We start from the raw sequence: 19,578 nt of genomic DNA, 5'->3' as shown, positions 1-19,578 counted from the left end.
GATTATGTTGGCTGCTTTCCCGTGAAGCCTAAATGGAGTGGATGCATCTGCAACTCTCTATGCTTTCTTACAGAATTGGGCAGAATAGTTGCCTTGCCAAGCTGTGATGGAAACACAGAGAATGCTTTCAGTAGTGCACTTAGTAAGAGTCATTAGAAACATGTTGAATTTCCCTGTGGAATTAGAAGTGTTGGTGTGCCTTTTTGGCTGTAGTAGTAGTATGGTTAGACCTCCATATAGTAAGTTCCTCCCCAAAGGAAGAAATAATTACAATCATAAATTAATATTTCTTTACGATAAGGTGGACATTTGACTCATCGAATCTACGCTAGTCCACAGAGCAATTCTATTTCCCCAAACAATTTTTCATGTGACATTTACTCCACACATTCCCATGTCACTGCATTCACTTACATAGTCAATTCATCTATAACTCGCACATCTGTGGGATATGGGAGGAAACCGGAGTACTCCAAGGTTGTCACAGGGGGAAAAAAATGAAATCTCCACACAGCTAACACCAAAGATAAAGATTTAACCTGGATCACCAGAGTATTGCTGCAGCAGCTGTACAAGCTGCATCACGGTACTGCCTCACTTTATGAGGAATGGATTGGTGATTAATCAAGGTGACACATATTTTGATGTTAACTGGAAGGAACCTGTGAAGTAGAATTCATAGTATTCATTGATCTTGATTGTTTATTAATCTCTACAATTTGGTGATTTTGCATTAGTCTATATTTCTCTATATTGTAGAAAAACACATAGTGCTGGAGTAACTCGGGTGTCAGGCAGCATCTCTGAAGGACATAAATAGGCGACAATTTGTGTCTGGAAACATTGTCTATCTGTTCTCCAGAGATGCTGCTTGACCTACTAAGTTACTCCAGCACTTTGTGTTTTACTCAATATTTCAGCCTCTGCAGTTCCTTCTATCTTCATTTTTCCATACAGTGTTTGATATGGAGCTGAGTTTTTGTCCACAAGTTCATTCCATCAAAAAATACCCACTGACAATACCAATTCCTGCTCCTGCCTAATTTCATCTGCTGAAAGCTTCTTCCAGAGACAGACAATAGGTGCAGGAGTAGACCATTCGGCCCTTCGAGCCAGCACCGCCATTCAATGTGATCATGGCTGATCATTCTCAATCAGTACCCCGTTCCTGCTTTCTCCCCATACCCCCTGACTGCTATCCTTAAGAGCTCTATCTAGCTCTCTCTTGAATGTATTCAGAGAATTGGCCTCCACTGCCCTCTGAGGCAGAGAATTCCACAGATTCACAACTCTCTGACTGAAAAAGTTTTTCCTCATCTCTGTTCTAAATGGCCTACCCCTTATTCTTAAACTGTGGCCCCTGATTCTGGACTCCCCCAACATTGGGAACATGTTTCCTGCCTCTAATGTGTCCAACCCCTTAATAATCTTATACGTTTCGATAAGATCCCCTCTCGTCCTTCTAAATTCCAGTGTATACAAGCCTAGTCGCTCCAGTCTTTCAACATATGACAGTCCCGCCATTCCGGGAATTAACCTAGTAAACCTACGCTGCACGCCCTCAATAGCAAGAATATCCTTCCTCAAATTTGGAGACCAAAACTGCACACAGTACTCCAGGTGCGGTCTCACTAGGGCCCTGTACAACTGCAGAAGGACCTCTTTGCTCCTATATTCAACTCCTCTTGTTGCATCTTGTTACTTGATAATTGTTACATCTACCCTGTTCCCACGTTCCTTTCGCCAGCCTCCCATCTGCTACCCTATGTGCATACATCCAAACATTTACTACCTGTACCTTAACTTACTTCAGTCTCATTCATTTGTTATCCTATGCTTGCTGACCCAGTCCAACAGCATCCCAATGTAAAAATCTAAAATGATCAACAGGGTAGATGTCTTCTGCACCAGCTGAGGAACCAAGAAGCAGGGAACCTTTTCCACACATAAACGGTCACATTTTAGAATTGAAATAAGGAAATATTTTCTTACTCTGATGGTTGCAAATCTTTGGAATTCTGTAGCTTAGAGCCTGTGGATGCCCAGTTAACTTTAAAAAATTGAATTGGAAGTGCGTCATCCTACCCCTCAAATTGGCTCTACTGTTCAGTAGAATAATTATCTGAACATAATGTTTCATAGTTACTGATACCAGTTTCTTTAGTGTATGGATTTAAAGAATGTAGATTTACAAATTATTTCTTTTAATGAATTCAAATTCTCTTTTTGACCTCGGGGAATGTGACAAATTCTTTGCATTAATACTTCAAGACTCATAAGGTTATAAGGAAAAGGAGTAGAATTAGGCCATTCGGCCCATCAAGTCTACTACGCTATTCAATCATGGCTGATCTATCTCTCCCTCCTAACCTCATTCTCCTGCATTCTCCCCATAACATCTGACACCTGTACTAATCTAGAATCTATCTATTTCTACCTTAAATATATCCACTGACGGCCTTCACAGTCTTCTGTGGCAAAGAATTCCACGGGTTCACTACCGTTTGACGAAAGAAATTTCTCATCACCTTCCTATAAAAATGTCCTTTAATTCTAAGGCTATGACCTCTAGTCCTAGACTCTAGTGGAAACATCTTCTCCACATCCACTCTATCCAAGCCTTTCACTATTCTGTATTTTTCAATTAGGTCCCCTCTCATACTTTTAAACTTGAGCGAGTACAGGTCCAGTACTGACAAACGCCCTCATAGGTTAACCTACTCATTCCTGGAATCATTCTTGTAAACCTCCTCTGGACCCTCTCCAGAGCCAGCACATCCTTTCTCAGTTATGGTGTCCAAAATTGCTCACAATATTCCAAATGCAGCCTTATAAAGTATCAACATTACATCCCTGTTTTTGTATACAAGCCCTCTTGAAATAAATGCTAGCATTGAGTTTGCTTTCCCAGGGCTCTTAGGGACTCGGGGTTATCACGACACCTTATTCTAATTAGCTGGGATGACAGCTTTCAGTGCTGCTTCCATAGTCTGGAAGATATTATCAATTCATTTTTATGACGTGGACATTGATTAGATGGCAATCATTGATTCCTGATTGGCCTAACATAACAGCAACATTCCTTGTACCTTGATGCAACATTTGGCTATTAAGATATTTGACAGCAAAAGGTCAAATACCGATATTTGACTCCAGTCCCATATCAATCAGACCAGGCAAGTTTCCATCCTTAAGAATTAAAACAATCAGACAAAATCATTGGCACTTACAAAAAATTCTAGCACTTTCCCTAAAGTTTTTTCATACTCCATTTAAATTCTCAAGTTGGCATGGTTGCGTTTGAACTGCAGTTTTCTTTGTTACTAGTCTTGGAATTACTATTCTGTTAATGGAACCACTATACCTGCTAAATAAAAAAGCCATTTAAGTAATTTAACCACATTGCTTTACTTTCCTTAATCTTATAAAATTAATCCAGTATCTTATTAAAATACAGGTGGTGTGAAGTCCTGTGCTTTGAACTGCCTTGCTGTGGGCTTCAATTTCTACACTGAGCATACTGCAGCTGTGGTGGATGGTACCTTGTGTCGACCAAACTCTCTCGATATATGTGTCAATGGGGAATGTAAGGTATGGTATGAACCTGTCTCATAATTGATAAATTATTCAACAATACCATGATTCGTATTTGGTAATTTAGCCTTCTTGACCACTGAATGGCAAAACAATGTGATGTATTTAATAAAGTCAAACACATTTCTTTCAAACCAAAAATTAAATCCATATTGCTGTGTATTTATTTTTCAGGCAATTATGATTAAGAATCCAGTAAAATAAATGGGTTGTAATTTTTTTTTAAATGTAACTAAAGAAGTCAAATATTTGATAGTTTGTGTCATTCCATAATGTAAGGAATCAATTATCGACCATTTTAGCACAAATGGAAAATGATACAAAGATGATCATTGAATTATTTGATAATTAGGCTAAAATTAATGAATATAACAAAAGATGAAATTGTTGTCACAGAATACACTGATATTGTGCTCTTCCTTCCCTTGCAGCATGTGGGTTGTGATCATACACTAGGTTCAGATGTAAGAGAAGACCGCTGTCGTGTCTGTGGTGGCGACGGGAGCACTTGTGAAACCATAGAAGGGATTTTTAATGGATCCAATCCTCATGGAAGTAAGACCAACCTAATTTAAACATTCCACCTAACATCAACAGCACTAGCCAAACTAACTTTTAAACTTCCTTATCAAGAGTCTGAATTATTTCCGAGAATTACAGTTAAAGGGACAATATAACAATAAAAGAACACCACCAGTTGAAAGAATGTATTAGACAAGAGAAGAAACTGCAGTTGAATTAGCTGACCCAAAAATGTTCTTGTATATTGCAGGACAGTTGCAAGTCACCCAGTTTCAATGTAATTCTGAACTGATGGTCTTTGATGTAGAGCACACTGGTTTGGTCAGATTTATATAATCCTAAAATTTTAGTAGGATAATGGATACATTCACCCAGTACTTGAGAGCCTTGACTGGAGTCTCCCAGAAATCTCGCCTATAAGACAAGGGGCTCCAAATTCAGTAAGGGAGATAGCCATCAGCTGGTGATCAAAAAAGGAATATATAAAATTATATGGTCATTTTATTTCTACTGTACATCTCAAAATGCTTTACAAACAATGAATTATTTTATGAAGTGCTACCACTGTTGTCCTGTAGGAAGTGCAGAACCTACTCCTAGCATGTGACATAGACTAGCTAATCTCATTATTATAGAATCAATCTGAAGAAGGGTCCCAACCCGAAATATCACCTATCCACGTGCTCCATAAATGCTGCCTGACCCACTGAGTTGCTTTAGCACATTTGTTTTTTCTTGTTTTAGTAATGTTGCTTGTATGATAAATATTACCGTAAAATATAAGACGTAACACCTCTGATTTTCTTCAATACAGTGTTATATTATCTACTTTCAAATGCGAGGACATGAGAGGTTATGGGTAGGTCAGAAATGGCAGTTTAATGTTTGAGGAAAACAAAATTTTGGTCATGATAAAGGGAAATGCAAAAGAGAAGGTGGAGTCACATTACTGTTAAGGGAGAGCATACTGCAGTACTTAAGAGAGGATATCCATGGGGAACGGTGAATGAGACCATATGGATAGAAGTTAGGAATAAGGGAGAGTGGATTAATTTGCTGGGGTTTTACAATTGTCCTCCAATAGTTGGTGGGAATATAAGGAAATCACAGAAAGGTGCAGGACCAATGGTTAATTTAGCAGGGGATTTTAACTTTCTCAATATTGACTGGGATTGCCCCAGTGCAAGAGGCTTAGATAGGACAAAATGTAAGCACATCCAAGAAACTTTTTGCAGACAATATTAAATAGTCCTGTTAGAGATATGGCAGTATTCGATCCAAGAAAATAAAATTAGCCAGGTTATGTAAATGTCAATGGGGGAACTCGTTGGGAACGGTAATCATAACTCTCGGTTTCAAAGTAGTTATGGAAGCAGAGATTAGTCCTCGATTTGAACTTTTTGAGGAGGTAGACATTGTCTATATGGGCTTTAATAAGGTATTTACCAGAACCCACATGGTCGACTAGTCCAGATGGTTAAATCATATGGGATTCAAGGCAAGATGGCTAATTGGTTTTAAAACTTTCTTGGTGATAGTAGGAAGAAGGAAGTAGTGGAAGGATGCTTTTTTGAAAAGAAGTATATATCATAAATATTTCCATATATACTCTTGCCCTTGTGCCTCGTCATGTTAACAAAAGAAAGTTCAGTGGATAGAATAGGCAGGAACACAGCAGGGAGCTGTTGGATTAAATTGCATTTATTTTAATGCAAGAGGACTGACAGGTAAGGCTGATAAACCCAGGGCATGGATTGGTACTTGCGACTAGGATGTTGTAGACATTGCAGAAAACTGTCTAAGAGAGCGACAGAACGGGCAGTTTATTTTCCAGATTGCAAGTGCTACAGGGGAGATGAGATATGCCTTCTCTTACTAAGGTACAATGGTCAGCATTGTCTTCCAAAACAAAATCTTCAAGAAGCAGCTCTGCTTTTTTGCCTTATGTCTGTGTCCCACTTTGTCTGAAAAAAGGATGTGATATGCAGTTTGTTGGATGACCCGGATATGTGTAAGAAATCACATACAGAGCATATAAATTAGATGAAACCCTTGTTTCAACTGAGTTATATTGACATGTTTACTTCAATCACTATACTCCAAATGGCACAAAGTATTGGGTTGAAAATGTGTTTGGATGCAAAATACTGTTCTAGATTATTTATATAATTGTATCAATGTGTTTCTTTCAGGTTATGTGGAAATTATCCATATTCCAAGTGGGTCAGTACACATTGAAATTAAAGAACTAAATATATCTCAGAATTACCTTGGTAAGTTACAGTCATTGTAAACATTCTTGACCAGAGCTTTCGGTGTGTGCACCCATAAAACAACATTTTCTTTCCATTGAGGGTATTATTATTTGCTCTTTTAATTAAAGTATGCAATTGAATCTTTACTCTTGTGTTTAGATGATGCACTGATGTGACATGTCCAAACTTTGATACCTGCAAATAGTTTAAAACCTGTAAAGCGGATGGATGACCTCCAGGAAATGCTTTTTTTACCAAGGTTCTGTAGAATGTAGAATAGACCATCAATGTGTTGAAAATCCAATCCTCTCTGTACCCTGCCATTTTAAAAAAAGAACAAAGGAAGACAAAGCATTATTTGGGGGAGAAAGCAAAGGGAGCCGTAGTTAGAGTTTGATAGTTGGGATAGTTTAGGACTTAAACTTGCCACACTTGGAGCATTGTAATTGGTCGCTGAGATATTACAAGGTGGTTGGTGTGTGAGTGAAGGTTGAGGATCTCTGAGAATGCTGCCACAAGCAAATAGAGTTTCATCCGAATACTTTGGGAGGACGAATGTAAGAGGAAAGTATTCAGTTAATGGTGGGAATTTCAATATCATTTGATGTAATAAAAAGGAACTGCAGATGCTGGTTTATACCAAAGGGAATCTGCAATTTGAGAGGGAGAAGGTGAAATCAGATGTGTCGGTATTGCAACTGGGCAAAAGGGACTACAGAGGCGTAAGGGAGGAGCTGGCCAAAGTTGACTGGAAAGGGACCCTAGCAGGGATGACTGTGGCAAAGCAATGGTAGGAACTTCTGGGCATAATCTGGAAGATGCAGGATCTTTTCATTCCAAAGAGGAAGAAAGATTCTAGGGGGAGAAAGAGGTGACCGTGGCTGACAAGGGAAGGCAAGTATAAAACTAAGAAGGCATATAACATAGCAAAGATTAGTGGGAAGCCAGAGGATTGGGAAGCTTTTAAAGGACAACGGAGGGTAACGAAAAAGACAATATAGGGAGAAAAGATGAAATACAAAGGTAAGCTAGCCAATAATAGAAAAGAGGAAAGTAAGAGTTTCTTCAGTTATATAAAGAGCGAGAAAGATGCAAGAGTGGACGTTGGACCGCTGGAGAATGCTGCAGGAGAAGTGATAATGGGGAGAAATGTCAGGGGAGTTGAATAACATTTTTGCATCAGTCTCCACAGTGGAAGACCCCAGCAATGTGCCTGAAATTCAAGAGAGTCAGGGGGTGGAAGTTAGTGGAGTGGCTATTACCAGGGAGAAGGTGCTTGAGAAGCTGAAAGGACTGAAGATGGATAAGTCACCTGGGCCGGATGGACTGCACCCGAGGGTTCTGAAAGAGGTGGTTTTAGTGATTGTGGAGGAATTGATAATGATATTTCAGGAATCACTCGAGTCAGGAGTGGTCCCAGATGATTGCAAAATTGCCAATATTACCCCGCTGCACAAAAAGGGAGCAAAGCAGATTAGTGGCAATTATAGGCTGGTTAGTCTGACTTCGGTGGGTGGTAAGATTTTAGAGTCCATTATCAAGGATGAGGTTACGGAGTACTTAGCAGTTCACCATAAAATAGGCTGAAGTCAGCATTGCTTTGTGAAGGGGAGGTCTTGCTTGACAAATTTGCTGGAATTCTTTGAAGAAGTAAATAGCAGGACAGACGAAGGAGAGTCAGTAAATTATGTTTACTTAGATTATCAGAAAGCCTTTGAAAAGGTGCCACATGTTGGGCTGCTTAGGAAGATGAGAGCCCCCGGTATCAAAGAGCATGGATAGCGGGTTGGCTGGATGGCAGAAGGCAAAGAGTGCCAATAAAGGGGGCTTTTTCTGGTTGGCTGCCAGTGACTAGTAGAGTTCCGCAAGGGTCGGTGCTGGGGCTGCTACTCTTCAAGTTGTATATTAATGATTTGGACGAGGGGATTGAAGGCTTTGTGGGAAGGTTTGCGGATGATACAAAAGTAGGTGGAGGGACAGGTAGTGTAGAGAAAGCAAGGACTCTGCAGTAGGACTTAGACAGGTTGGGAGAGTGGGCAAAGAAGTGGCAGGTGGAATATAGTGCAGCAAAGTGTGGAGTCAGGCATTTTAGTAGTTGGAATAAAAGCGTAGACTATTTTCTACATGGGGTGAGAATCCAGAAATCGGAGGTGCAAAGGGACTTGGAAGTGCTGGTGCAGGATTCACAAAAAGTTAATCTGCAAGTTGAATCGGTAGTAAAGAAAGCAAACTCCATGCTAGCATTTATTTCAAGAGGGCTTGTATACAGAAACAGGGATGTAATGTTGAGGCTCTAAGGCACTGGTAAGGCCAAATTTGGAATATTGTGAGCAATTTTGGGCACCATATCTGAGGAAGGATGTGCTGGAGAGAATCCAGAGAAGGTTTAAAGAATGATCCCAGGAATGAATAAGTTAACCTATGGCGAGTGTTTGTCAGCACTGGGCCTGAACTCGCTGGAGTTTAGAAGAATGAGGGAGGACCTAATTCAGACATGCAGAATAATGAAAGGCTTGGATAGAATGGATGTGGAGAGGATATTTCCACTAGTGCGAGAGTATAGGACTAGAGGTCATAGCCTCAGAATTAAAGGATTGTAGTGAGTCCGATAGCGATGGATGCTGCAGTCAAAGTTTATTAAACAGCTCTAAAAACCCGGTGACAATTCGCAACACTCAAAGCTCTAGACTACTACCTAACGTCTTACCTAAAAGGGTTCCAACGCTAGACTACTCGAATCTACCGCGCTAACCCACCTCGTGACCTCGCTAGCCAATCCGAGGGTTCGACCATCCAACCAATCCCTATGTCCCTACATGACCCTCCCCAGAACCCTTGATACCGTACCGCACGGGCGCCCGGACTGCCCGACCCGAACGCGTACGAAGAGGGGAGGCCGGTACCGCCCGCGTGGCAGGAGGCGGGCAGGACCCCGCCGTTGGAGACGATGGGGACTCCTGTGGAGGGGGAGGGAAGGTGGAGCCCGCCAATGTAGGCGATGGGGGCGTAGCTAGAAAAGGCAGAGTGAACCCAACCGAGGGCGGTGGAGGCACGAGGGGGAGGGAAGAGACGCAGTTGGTGAATCAGGTGGGTCGGCCGGAGGTCTACCCCAGCGAGGAGGTTGGGCCATCTGCACGGGACGGTCCGGGTCCAAGTGGGCCGGTTTGAGCCGGGAGACCGAAACGAGCTCCTGACGGGTTCCCACCTCTAACGTGAAGGTAACCGTCCCCCTTTTCAGCACCCGGAACGGGCCCTGGTAAACTGGCTGAAGAGGGGGACGATGGGAGTCCCGCCGGAGGAAAACGAACTCGCAATCCTGCAAGTCCGCCGGCACATGCACTGCTGTACTTCCGTGACTGGAGGCTGGGACTGCGGCCAGGGAACCTACCCGCGCCCGGAGAGAAGCCAAAACCGACGGGACGGACGACGGCAAGGGGGAGGACAAGGGAATAATGTCACCCGGCACCCACAGGGGCGAACCGTAGACAAGTTCCGCCGAGGAGGTACCCAGATCAGCCTTAGGGGCCCAAGGAGGACCCAAGGCAGCTGGTCGGCCCAGTCAGGGCCGGTCAGGCGGGCACAGAGGGACACCTTCAGCTGTCGATGGAAACGCGCTACCATCCCTTTAGCTTGGGGATGGTAGGCGGTGGTCCGCTGCAAGCGGGACCCATACAGCTGCGCAAGCGCGGCCCAGAGGGACGAGGTGAATTGGGCGCCCCGGTCGGTAGTGATGATAACCGGGATGCCGAAACGGCAACCCAATGCAGCGCCAGGGCCCGTGCACAGGAGGCCTCCGAGGTGTCCGACAACAGGAGAGCCTCCGGCCAACGAGTAAAACGGTCGACCACCGTTAGTAGATGAGTGCAGCCCCTAGAGTAGGGCAATGGACCAACCAAATCCACATGGATGTGGTAAAAACGGACGGGGGGGAACCACAAAAGTCTGGTACGGGGGCTGGACGTGACGGTGGACCTTGGAGGTCTGGCACGGGACGCAGGCGCGGGCCCAAGCGGCCACCTGCTTCCGCAGGCCGTGCCAGACAAATTGGGCGGCCACCATGGCCGAGGTCGCCCGGATGGACGGGTGTGCCAGGCCATGAATGGCCTCAAAAACTTTACACCGCAGGGCGGTCGGCACCACCCCGGGCGAGGGCGGGGAAGGGAAACGTCGCACCAAAGTGTGGTACCTGTGGGGCCACACGCCACCTGTTCCAACCGCAACCCCGAGGCTGCGGAGGCGTACGCTGAGGCAGTTCCTTCCAGGCGCTGAGCCTCCGCTAGCTCCTGGAAATCCACCTCGCCCCCCACCGCAGCAACAGAGGAAGTGGCCGGCCGGGACAGGGCGTCAGCCATGGCGTTAAGCTTACCCGCGATGTGGCGCACATCGGTGGTGAACTCAGAAATGAGGGTGAGATGCCTTTGCTGGCGGGCCGACCACGGATCAGAAACCTTAGAAAAAGCAAACTCAAGGGGTTTGTGATCTGTGTAGGCAACAAAAGAGCGGCCCTCCAAAAAATATCGGAAATGGCGAACTGCTAAATAGAGGGCCAGGAGCTCCCTGTCAAAGGCACTGTATTTCACCTCAGGTTTTGCGAGCTGCCGGCTGAAAAATGCCAGAGGCTGCCAGTGACCGTTGACCTGCTGCTCCAAAACCCCGTCTGAGGCATCCACCATCAGGGCCGTGGGGGCAGAGGAACGGGGGTGCACGAGCATGGTGGCGTTGGCAAGGGCATGTTTAACCGCGGCAAAAGCCGCCTCTGCAGCTGCGGACCAAACCAACTCAGCGGGGTTACCCGCGAGGCATTAAAAAAGGGGGCGCATGATCCGAGCTGCCGCAGGCACAAACCGGTGATAAAAATTCACCATGCCCACGAATTCCTGCAATCCCTTGATGGTGGTAGGGCGGGGAAAGGTTCGGACGGCATCCACCCTAGCGGGCAAAGGAGTGGCCCCGGCCGATGTGACATGGTGACCCAGGAAATCCACCGCGGGCAGGCCGAATAGGCATTTGGACGGGTGGAGGATCAGACCGTGGTCTTGCAGCCTCTGGAACACAGCGAAGGTGGACCAGGTGCTCTGGGACCGAACGACTAGCCACTAGAATGTCATCAAGATAAATAAATACAAAAGACAATCCGCGACCCACATGGTCCATAAGACGTTGGAATGCCTGAACCGCGTTTTTGTGACCGAACGGCATCCTCAACCACTCAAATAACCCGAACGGAGTAATCGTAGCCGTCTTGGGAATGTCCGGTGGGTGGACAGGGATCTGATGATATCCCCGCACCAAATCGATTTTTGAAAAAACCGTAGCCCCCTCGAGTCTGGCTGAGAAGTCCTGTATGTGAGGGATCGGATAGCGGTCAGGCCGGGTTGCAGCGTTAAGACGCCGATAATCCCCACATGGTCTCCACCCCCCAGATGCTTTAGAGACCATATGCAAGGGGGAGGCCCATGGACTATCTGAAGGCCGAACAATCCCCAGTCATTCCAAATTGAGAAACTCCTCCCGAGCTATGGCCAGCTTGTCGGGAGGTAGGCGCCGCGCCCGGGCGAATGCAGGCGGTCCCTCGGTAGGGATGAAATGGATGACACCGTGCTTATCGGAAGGTGCATCGAAACGCTGAACGAGGAGCTGCGGGAAGTCGGCGAGGACCGCAGCAAACTGGCCGGGGACCGTGGTGATGGCCTGGACCGACGGGCAGGGTGGGGAAGCAGGTGGAGGAGTAGCAGGCTCCATACTGCTAGCCGAGGGTTGTAGGCCCTTCCCGCGGACGTCTGCGACCAACGAAAAAGCCCAGAGGAAGTCCGCGCCCAGAATGGCCTGGCCCACGTCGGCAACGATGAAATCCCAACGGTAGGTCCCGGACCCGATGGACAGGGACATGGCCCTCTTGCCGTAGGTGCGGATGGGACTGCCGTTGACCGCAATGAGGGATGGACCCTTCCCACCTGCTCGCACTTCGCAGTCGTAGGGAGGCACGATGCTAACAACCGCTCCCGTATCGACCAAAAAGACGGTGCCGGTACCTTGATCTGTGGCGTAGAGGCGGCGGTTGCGGCCGATCGAAACTGCCTCTACATTCGATCGGCCGAGGCATTTCCCGGAAACGAACAAGGGGCCCTGCAACTTCGGGCTTCACTATGAAAAAAGCACCAGCCACGCCTGTGCGGCTCTGTTGCTCGGGCCCGCTGCCAAATGGCGGGTGCTGCAGCCCCGTCTTCGCGGGCTGACTGCAAAATGGCGGCCGATGCACCGCCATCTTGGCCGCGCGGCCGGCTGCTGCTGGGCCTCGAAACCCGATTTACCGAGTCGTCCCGAGTGGAGGCCTCCGTGACGAGCGCGTCGGCTTTTTCTGCGAACGCTACCGGGTCTTCAAAAGAGACGTCCGCCAACACTAACCTGACGTCCCGGGGTTTGGATCGAGAGATAGATCAGCCATGATTGAATGGCAGTGTAGACTTGATGGGTCGAATGGCCTAATTTTACTCCTATTCCTTGTGACCAAAGATAGACACAAAATGTTGAAGTATTGTAACTCAGCGGGTCAGGCAGCATCTCTGGTAAAAATGGATAGGTGATGTTTTGGGTTGGAATCCTTCTTCAGACTTGGAGAGTAGAGGAAATAAAAAAACCTTGGTGCATCAATCCAAAGATCTTCGCATGTGGCAATATAAACATAGCACAAAAAGTAAGGAAATTTGTGTTTGGTAGATTATTTCTTTGTTGTAACAATGCTTCTTGGCAATAAATCTTATACCGTTGGAAAGCCTGTTTATTTCCCTTTTAAATGGTGCCACGTTTGTAAGGAACATGCATTTGTGGGATGAGCAGCAGAGCTGAGTATGTGGGTTGCGCCCATGAAAAATCTGCCAAATCTTCTCTGCCAATGCCAAACAGCTTATTCTGCCATTGACTCTTGTTCGGTGTTGTTTGGTGGATTGGATGATTGAAGTCTGAAGAAACAAGACATATTGGCAATTTAACAATTCATTCATTTAATAAACAGGAGCTTCAGTAGCGTGTGGAAGAACCATACACAGCCACAACAGCCTGGCACCTCCTCCTCATGCTGGTCATCAGCCTGGTCACACACTGTTGTGGGATGGCATCCCATTCTTCAACCAGCATTTGTCGCAAGTCAGCCAACGTGGTTGTGTTGGTCACTCTGGCACGAACAGCACGCCCAAGCTGATCCCACAAGTGTTCAATGGGGTTGAGGTCAGGACTGCTGGCAGGCCATTCCATCCTCTCCACTCCCAAATTCTGGAGGTAGTCTCTGAGAAACCCTGCTCTGTGGGGGCGAGCATTGTCATCTTGGAGGATAGAGTTCGGTCCCAGACTGTGGAGATATGGGATTGCCACTGGTTGCAGAATCTCATCTCGATATCTCTCTGCATTGAGATTGCCTCCAATGATGACAAGCCTCGTTTTTCCAGTGAGGGAGATGCCGCCCCACACCATCACACTGCCTCCACCAAAAGATGTTACTCTATCGGTGCAGCAATCAGCATAGCGTTCTCCGCGTCTTCTCCACACTTTGACCCTATGATACAACTGCCGTAGGCAGAATCTGGACTCATCGCTGAACATAACGTTCCTCCACATGTTCAGGTTCCAGTGCACGTGTTGCCGACACCAGCGCAAACGGGCCTGACTGTGAAGGGCAGTCATGGCAGGCCTCCTGGCAGCCCTATGAGACCGGAGATCGGCTGCGTGCAGTCTGTTCCGAATTGTCTGGGCAGAGAGCCGTCGGCCATATCGTCCTGCAAACCTTGACTGCAAATCTGTAGAAGACAGCCTACGGTTCCTAAGTGCTGACAGGGTGAGGAAACGGTCTTCTTCAGGTGTCGTCTTTTTGGGACGCCCACTCTGACATCCCCCGTTATATGGAACTTGGCCTTCACTTTGGAGATGGTACTAGGGCTCACTCCAAATAATGCCGCAACTTGGTTTTGCGGAACACCAGCTTGAAGTTGCCCTATCGCACGGGCCCTATCCAGATCAGTCAAACGTGGCATGCCGATTCTTGGAGCAGACACCTACTGACCACTGTAGCAGGGCCCATGCTCACAGATGCTGCCAATCAGGTGCCAATCAGGCACCTGATTGTCAGCACCTGGGGGTACCAGAAGCTCAAAACAAGAGTCACTGGCAACAACAGAATAAGCTGTTTGGCATTGGCAGAGAAGATTTGGCAAATTTTTCATGGGCGCAACCCATATACTCAGCTCTGCTGCTCATCCTACAAATGCATGTTCCTTACAAATGTGCCACCATTTAAAAGGGAAATAAACAGGCTTTCCAACGGTATAAGATTTATTGCCAAGAAGCATTGTTACAACAAAGAAATAATCTACCAAACACAAATTTCCTTACTTTTTGTGCTATGTTTAGATGATAATGTGGTGAGGTAGGCATACACAATATTTACCTTCATTAGCCAGGGCATAGTTTAAAAGCACGGATTTTATACATGGATTTTAAACATTAGTTGGGCCACAGCTGGCTTATTGTGTTCGGTCACAATATACAAAAGACATTTTTGCACAGGAGAGGGTGCAGAGGATATTCACCAGGGCATTGCCTGGGAAGGGATGTTTTCAGTTATTAGGGCAGACTGGGTAAGCAGGGTTTGTTGCCTTGGAGTAGAGAAGACTGAGAGAACACATGTAGAGCTGTACAAAATTTATAGAGGCATAGATAAAGAACAAGAAATGTTACACTTAATGACATAGAGCTCTAGAACCCAACTCGTACATGCGACCAAGATGGCCCCATCTAAGTTTATCCCATTCACCCCCTATTCCTCAACAATTCCTATCCATAACCCTGTCCAAATGTCTTTTAAATACTGTTATACAACATGCCTCCACTGGCAGCTCATTCCATATACCCACAATCCTCTGAGTGAAAAAGTCGCCTCGGCCTGCTATTAAATCTTTTCCCTCTCACCTTAAACCTATGTCCTTTGATTTCCCTATAATGGGAAAAAGACTGTGCATTCATCCTTTTTATTCCTCTCATGATTTTATACACCCCTATAAGATAACCCTCCTGTCTTCTACATTACAAGAAATAAAGTCCTAGCCTATCCAAACTCTCCCTATAACTTAGACCCTGGAGTATTGACAACATTCTCATAAATCTTCTCTATGCTCTTCCGACTTAAAAGCATCTTTCCCATAGAGAGTGATAAAGAAACTAACACAATATTTCAAGTGTGGCTTCACCAACAGTTTGTACAACTGTAGCATAATGTCCCAACATCTATACTCAATTCCCTGATTGCTGAATACTTAAGGAACATCAAGCACTTGAATCATTGTCATCCAGGAATTGAGTGGTTCTTGGTCCTCCAAAATATTCCAAATGGAATTTAAACTGGAGGTGGCAGTGTAAGGACTTAAGCAGGAAGGGCTTCTTGGAGAAGAAGAGCTACCTTAAATTTAGTTGCATCTGGTTGAGTAACTATAGTAGGGTGAAGACTATTCCATGCTTTAATTGTGCAAGGGAAGAATGAATTGCTATACACATCTCTTTTGGAAGCTGGTATCTCGAATTGAATCGAATGCCCTCATCTGCTCCTGATAGGTTTAGGTTTGGTGTAGATTTGGTAATCTATGTCGAGCTGACCATTTAACATTTTGTAAAAACTGGTCAAACGGTGGGCTTTAGGTCTGTCTTGGAGCGGGTTCCACCCAAATGAATTTAGAAGTTTGGTAACACTCACAAATGCTTGTAAAAGTTGAGTGCTTGTAAATGAGAATAGTATAGATAGGGTGGTCAATATGGCCATGGTGGGTTGTACATGTCTATTCCTGTGCAGATTTCCCTTAGCAGGGGGTCAAAAACCAGCAGACATTAATTTAAAGACTCAAGGAGGTGCAGATGCTGAAACCTTGAGCAAATCATAAAGTGCTAGAGGAACTCAGTTGGTCAGGCAGCATCATGGTGGGAGTTCTGACCCAAAATATTGCCTGCCCATTCCGTCCACAGTTGTTGCCTGACTCGTTGATTTCCACCAGCACTTTTTGTTTTGCTCATCAATATAAAATAATTGGTAGAATAATTTGAAGGAAGATGAGGCAAAAACATTCCTATCCAAAGGGTATTAGGAAGTTAATTGAAAGAATGTTTGAGGCAAAAACTCTTTTATTCTTAAAAAAACTACTTGTTTATGTTAGCCTAAGGAGCTGGATCTCCAAGACTACTAATTTAATTTCAGCAGGTAAGATTCAGATTGGTAAGGTCTTCTCAACCAACACAGTCACTGGATGGAATTGCCATGTGTTCTAAATTTTCTATGATTCCCAGAAGCCTCTTAGGCCATTCCTTCCTTTCTCCCCCCTCCCCCACCAGTTCACCACCAAGCGCAAATGCATGACATGATCATTAATGAGTCGTTATTAAGTTTCCTTTCCAAGACCTTAAGCTTCCAGAAATTAATTTCTTGGGTTCAAGTTACAGTTTCTGAATGAATTATAGAAGATATTGACTTTTGCATCACCAAAATATTTTGCCATCTTCTTCAATGTATGAGAAGGAAATGAATTTGGCCTTTATGTGGACATAAATATCTGTGACTGACTAAACAGAACCACTGTCCATATTGAGGCACAATTGGTCCCAGCAAATTGTTTTCTCTTTCTACAAAGGTTGCTCACACTCATTATTCTTTCCAGCATTTTCTGTGTTTATTTTGCACGTGAAACTGTAGGCTAGACAGCAAGGAAATCTTTTTATTCACAAAATGCTGGAGTAACTCAGCAGGTCAGGCAGCATCTCGGGAGAGAAGGAATGGGTGACGTTTCGGGTCGAGACCCTTCTTCAGAAATGAATGATCAATAGAGGATTGATAAGTTAAAAGACAAGGACATTGATGTCAGTATTCCACCTTGAAAGATTAAGAAAATGTGTTTGAACTAAATCATTGTATCTAATTTGCAGAATTGAGAACTTCTCAAATAACTTTTTAATTTTCCTTTAAGCACTGAAGTCCGATGGTGAAGAATACTTTGTAAATGGTGGCTGGTCCATTGATACACCACAGCAGTTTGATATTGCTGGGACTATTTTCCACTATATGAGACCAGATGATGAGCCTGAGTGTTTGGAAGCATTGGGGCCTACCAATGCAAGTCTTTTTCTTATGGTAATCAATCCATTATTTTATTATTTGGATGATGCTTTGTAACAGCTTTATTTAAGATGCAGTAGGGCAGGAAGTGCTGGAATAACTCAGTCAGTCAGTCAATCAACATCTCTGGAGGACATGGATATAACATTTCGGCTTGAGACCCTTCGTCAGGCTAGCAACGTTTCAAGTCAAGACATGACCAGCTGAGTTTATTCAGCACTTTGTGTTCTACGTAAGATTCCAGCATTTGCAGTTCCTTGTCTTTCACTTTATTTAAGATTATTGTTTTTATCCAGAGCAGGAAAAGACTTAAGCACAAAATATTGCCAGTTTTATTTCATTAATCTTTCCAAATATTTTTTAATAAATGCTTAAGTTATTTTAACCATTATCATAAAACTTGTGATCATTTACAAGAAATAGTGTGTGGTCAAATGTTTTTATGTCTGAAGATTGGACTGGAATTTCCATTATGGATCCAATTAGGAAATTGAAATCAGGAAATACACCCCAAATTGCTCTGGTTAATTTAAAATTAAAGTTTCCCTGAGCGTGCATAAAAATGCATTTGAACAATCATAAATGTCTTTCATGTACCTACGCCATCGGGCTACATAATAGGTCATAATTATTTCTTTATATTAAAAGTATATTTATTAATTTATTTGAACATGGCATTCTGGTGCCTAACCTTTTAATTTTTATGCAGGTGCTGGTACAAGAGGAAAATCAGGGTATTCATTACAAATTTAATGCACCCATTACACGCACAGACGGTGGTGACTCACTGACAAACTATGCATGGTGCTATTTTCCATGGTCCAAGTGTACTGCAATCTGCGCAGGAGGTAGGAAGTAGCAACATATGAACATTAATCATGTTTATAGTGGATTACATTGGATTGAAAATGCCAGATGCGGTTTGTTTATAACATGAATGTCCTTAAGAGGGTGAATATGCATAACTTTGATGTAGCTTTCACTTGTGCTTTGTTCTTATCAATGATGTATTGGTGTAGTTTTGACGATAAGCAATTGCAATCTCCACCTCATAACATGTAAGCAAATTGGGGTGTAAAGTGCTGGTCAGCCACATCCTATGTGCATTTTGCATTCAATTTTTATCAAATACCTGTAATTGTGATTGCACCAGCACACAATACCAATGGCACAGAAGTCAGAGTGGCACAAATCTATATTTAGCTGATAGCTTCAAAGCACTTTAAAAAATGGCATTTGAAAGAGCCTAATCCATTACAAGTAAAGTTACAGCATAGCAAAGACTCAAATGATTAATTAACAATTTTAATTACATTGGATAATTATTGCCTAAGATTCCAGTTTACCTTGAAAAATATGCTGGGATGGCATAGATGCGGTGGAATAGCAGCTGTTTCCATCATTGCCACATTGCATCAAAATTCTGTTGCCAATGAGTCAAGAAACCTCAGTCACAAGAGACCAGTCATTGTACAGTTTTATCGGCAGAAATGTATTTCCCTATTTTAGGTAAAATCCAAGCTCAGGAATATAAGGTCGGGAAGGAGAAGATGCATTTAAAAGAATCACTGCCCATTGGTGTCAGAAATTTTGAAAATTATAAGGAAGATGAGTCCTTTATAATCTATTTAACCTAAGAGCTTGCATACTGGGGAAGAATGATGGGGGAAATGGCCAACATTAGGGTACCTAAAGATGTTAGAGAGGCAATAAATAGATTTATTGTGGTGTTTAGGTTCCAAGGCACAGCTAGTTTAGTTAAAATAAACATTGGAGGTTGTAAACTAAGCTGAGGGTTATAAAACTGCTCAGGAAATAGTGTCCTTTGTTGTGCCCATTTGCTAGATATATGGGAGAGAGGTTTTCAAAATAACAGTAAACAAGGTTAAATATAACTGGCAAAAGGCAAACGGGAACGGTTGCAGAAATATTGATGAATGAAGAATTATTTCAAGAAAGTTGAATCCACATGTAACCATTATAGACAATAGAATAGACAATAGAAAATTGGTGCAGGAGAAGGCCATTCGGCCCTTCGAGCCAGCACCGCCATTCAATGTGATC

At 44.2% G+C, this 19,578-nt stretch overlaps 1 protein-coding gene across 1 annotated transcript in view; it reads left to right on the top strand.

Moving 5' to 3' along the window:
* Positions 1–19,578, top strand: part of LOC144607203 (A disintegrin and metalloproteinase with thrombospondin motifs 6-like) — a 188,147-nt gene that overhangs the window by 148,916 nt on the left and 19,653 nt on the right. Inside the window, exons 15-19 of the mRNA XM_078423883.1 lie at positions 3,458–3,591; positions 4,026–4,149; positions 6,309–6,389; positions 17,366–17,529; positions 18,224–18,362. Of these exons, the coding sequence (XP_078280009.1) occupies positions 3,458–3,591; positions 4,026–4,149; positions 6,309–6,389; positions 17,366–17,529; positions 18,224–18,362 (642 nt within the window). The remainder of the gene's footprint in view (positions 1–3,457; positions 3,592–4,025; positions 4,150–6,308; positions 6,390–17,365; positions 17,530–18,223; positions 18,363–19,578) is intronic.

Source organism: Rhinoraja longicauda, chromosome 28, assembly GCF_053455715.1.
Source record: "Rhinoraja longicauda isolate Sanriku21f chromosome 28, sRhiLon1.1, whole genome shotgun sequence".
Lineage (NCBI taxonomy): Eukaryota > Metazoa > Chordata > Chondrichthyes > Rajiformes > Arhynchobatidae > Rhinoraja > Rhinoraja longicauda.
The sequence above is the reverse complement of the archived record's forward strand: the minus strand, read 5'-3'. Positions and strand labels throughout refer to the sequence as shown.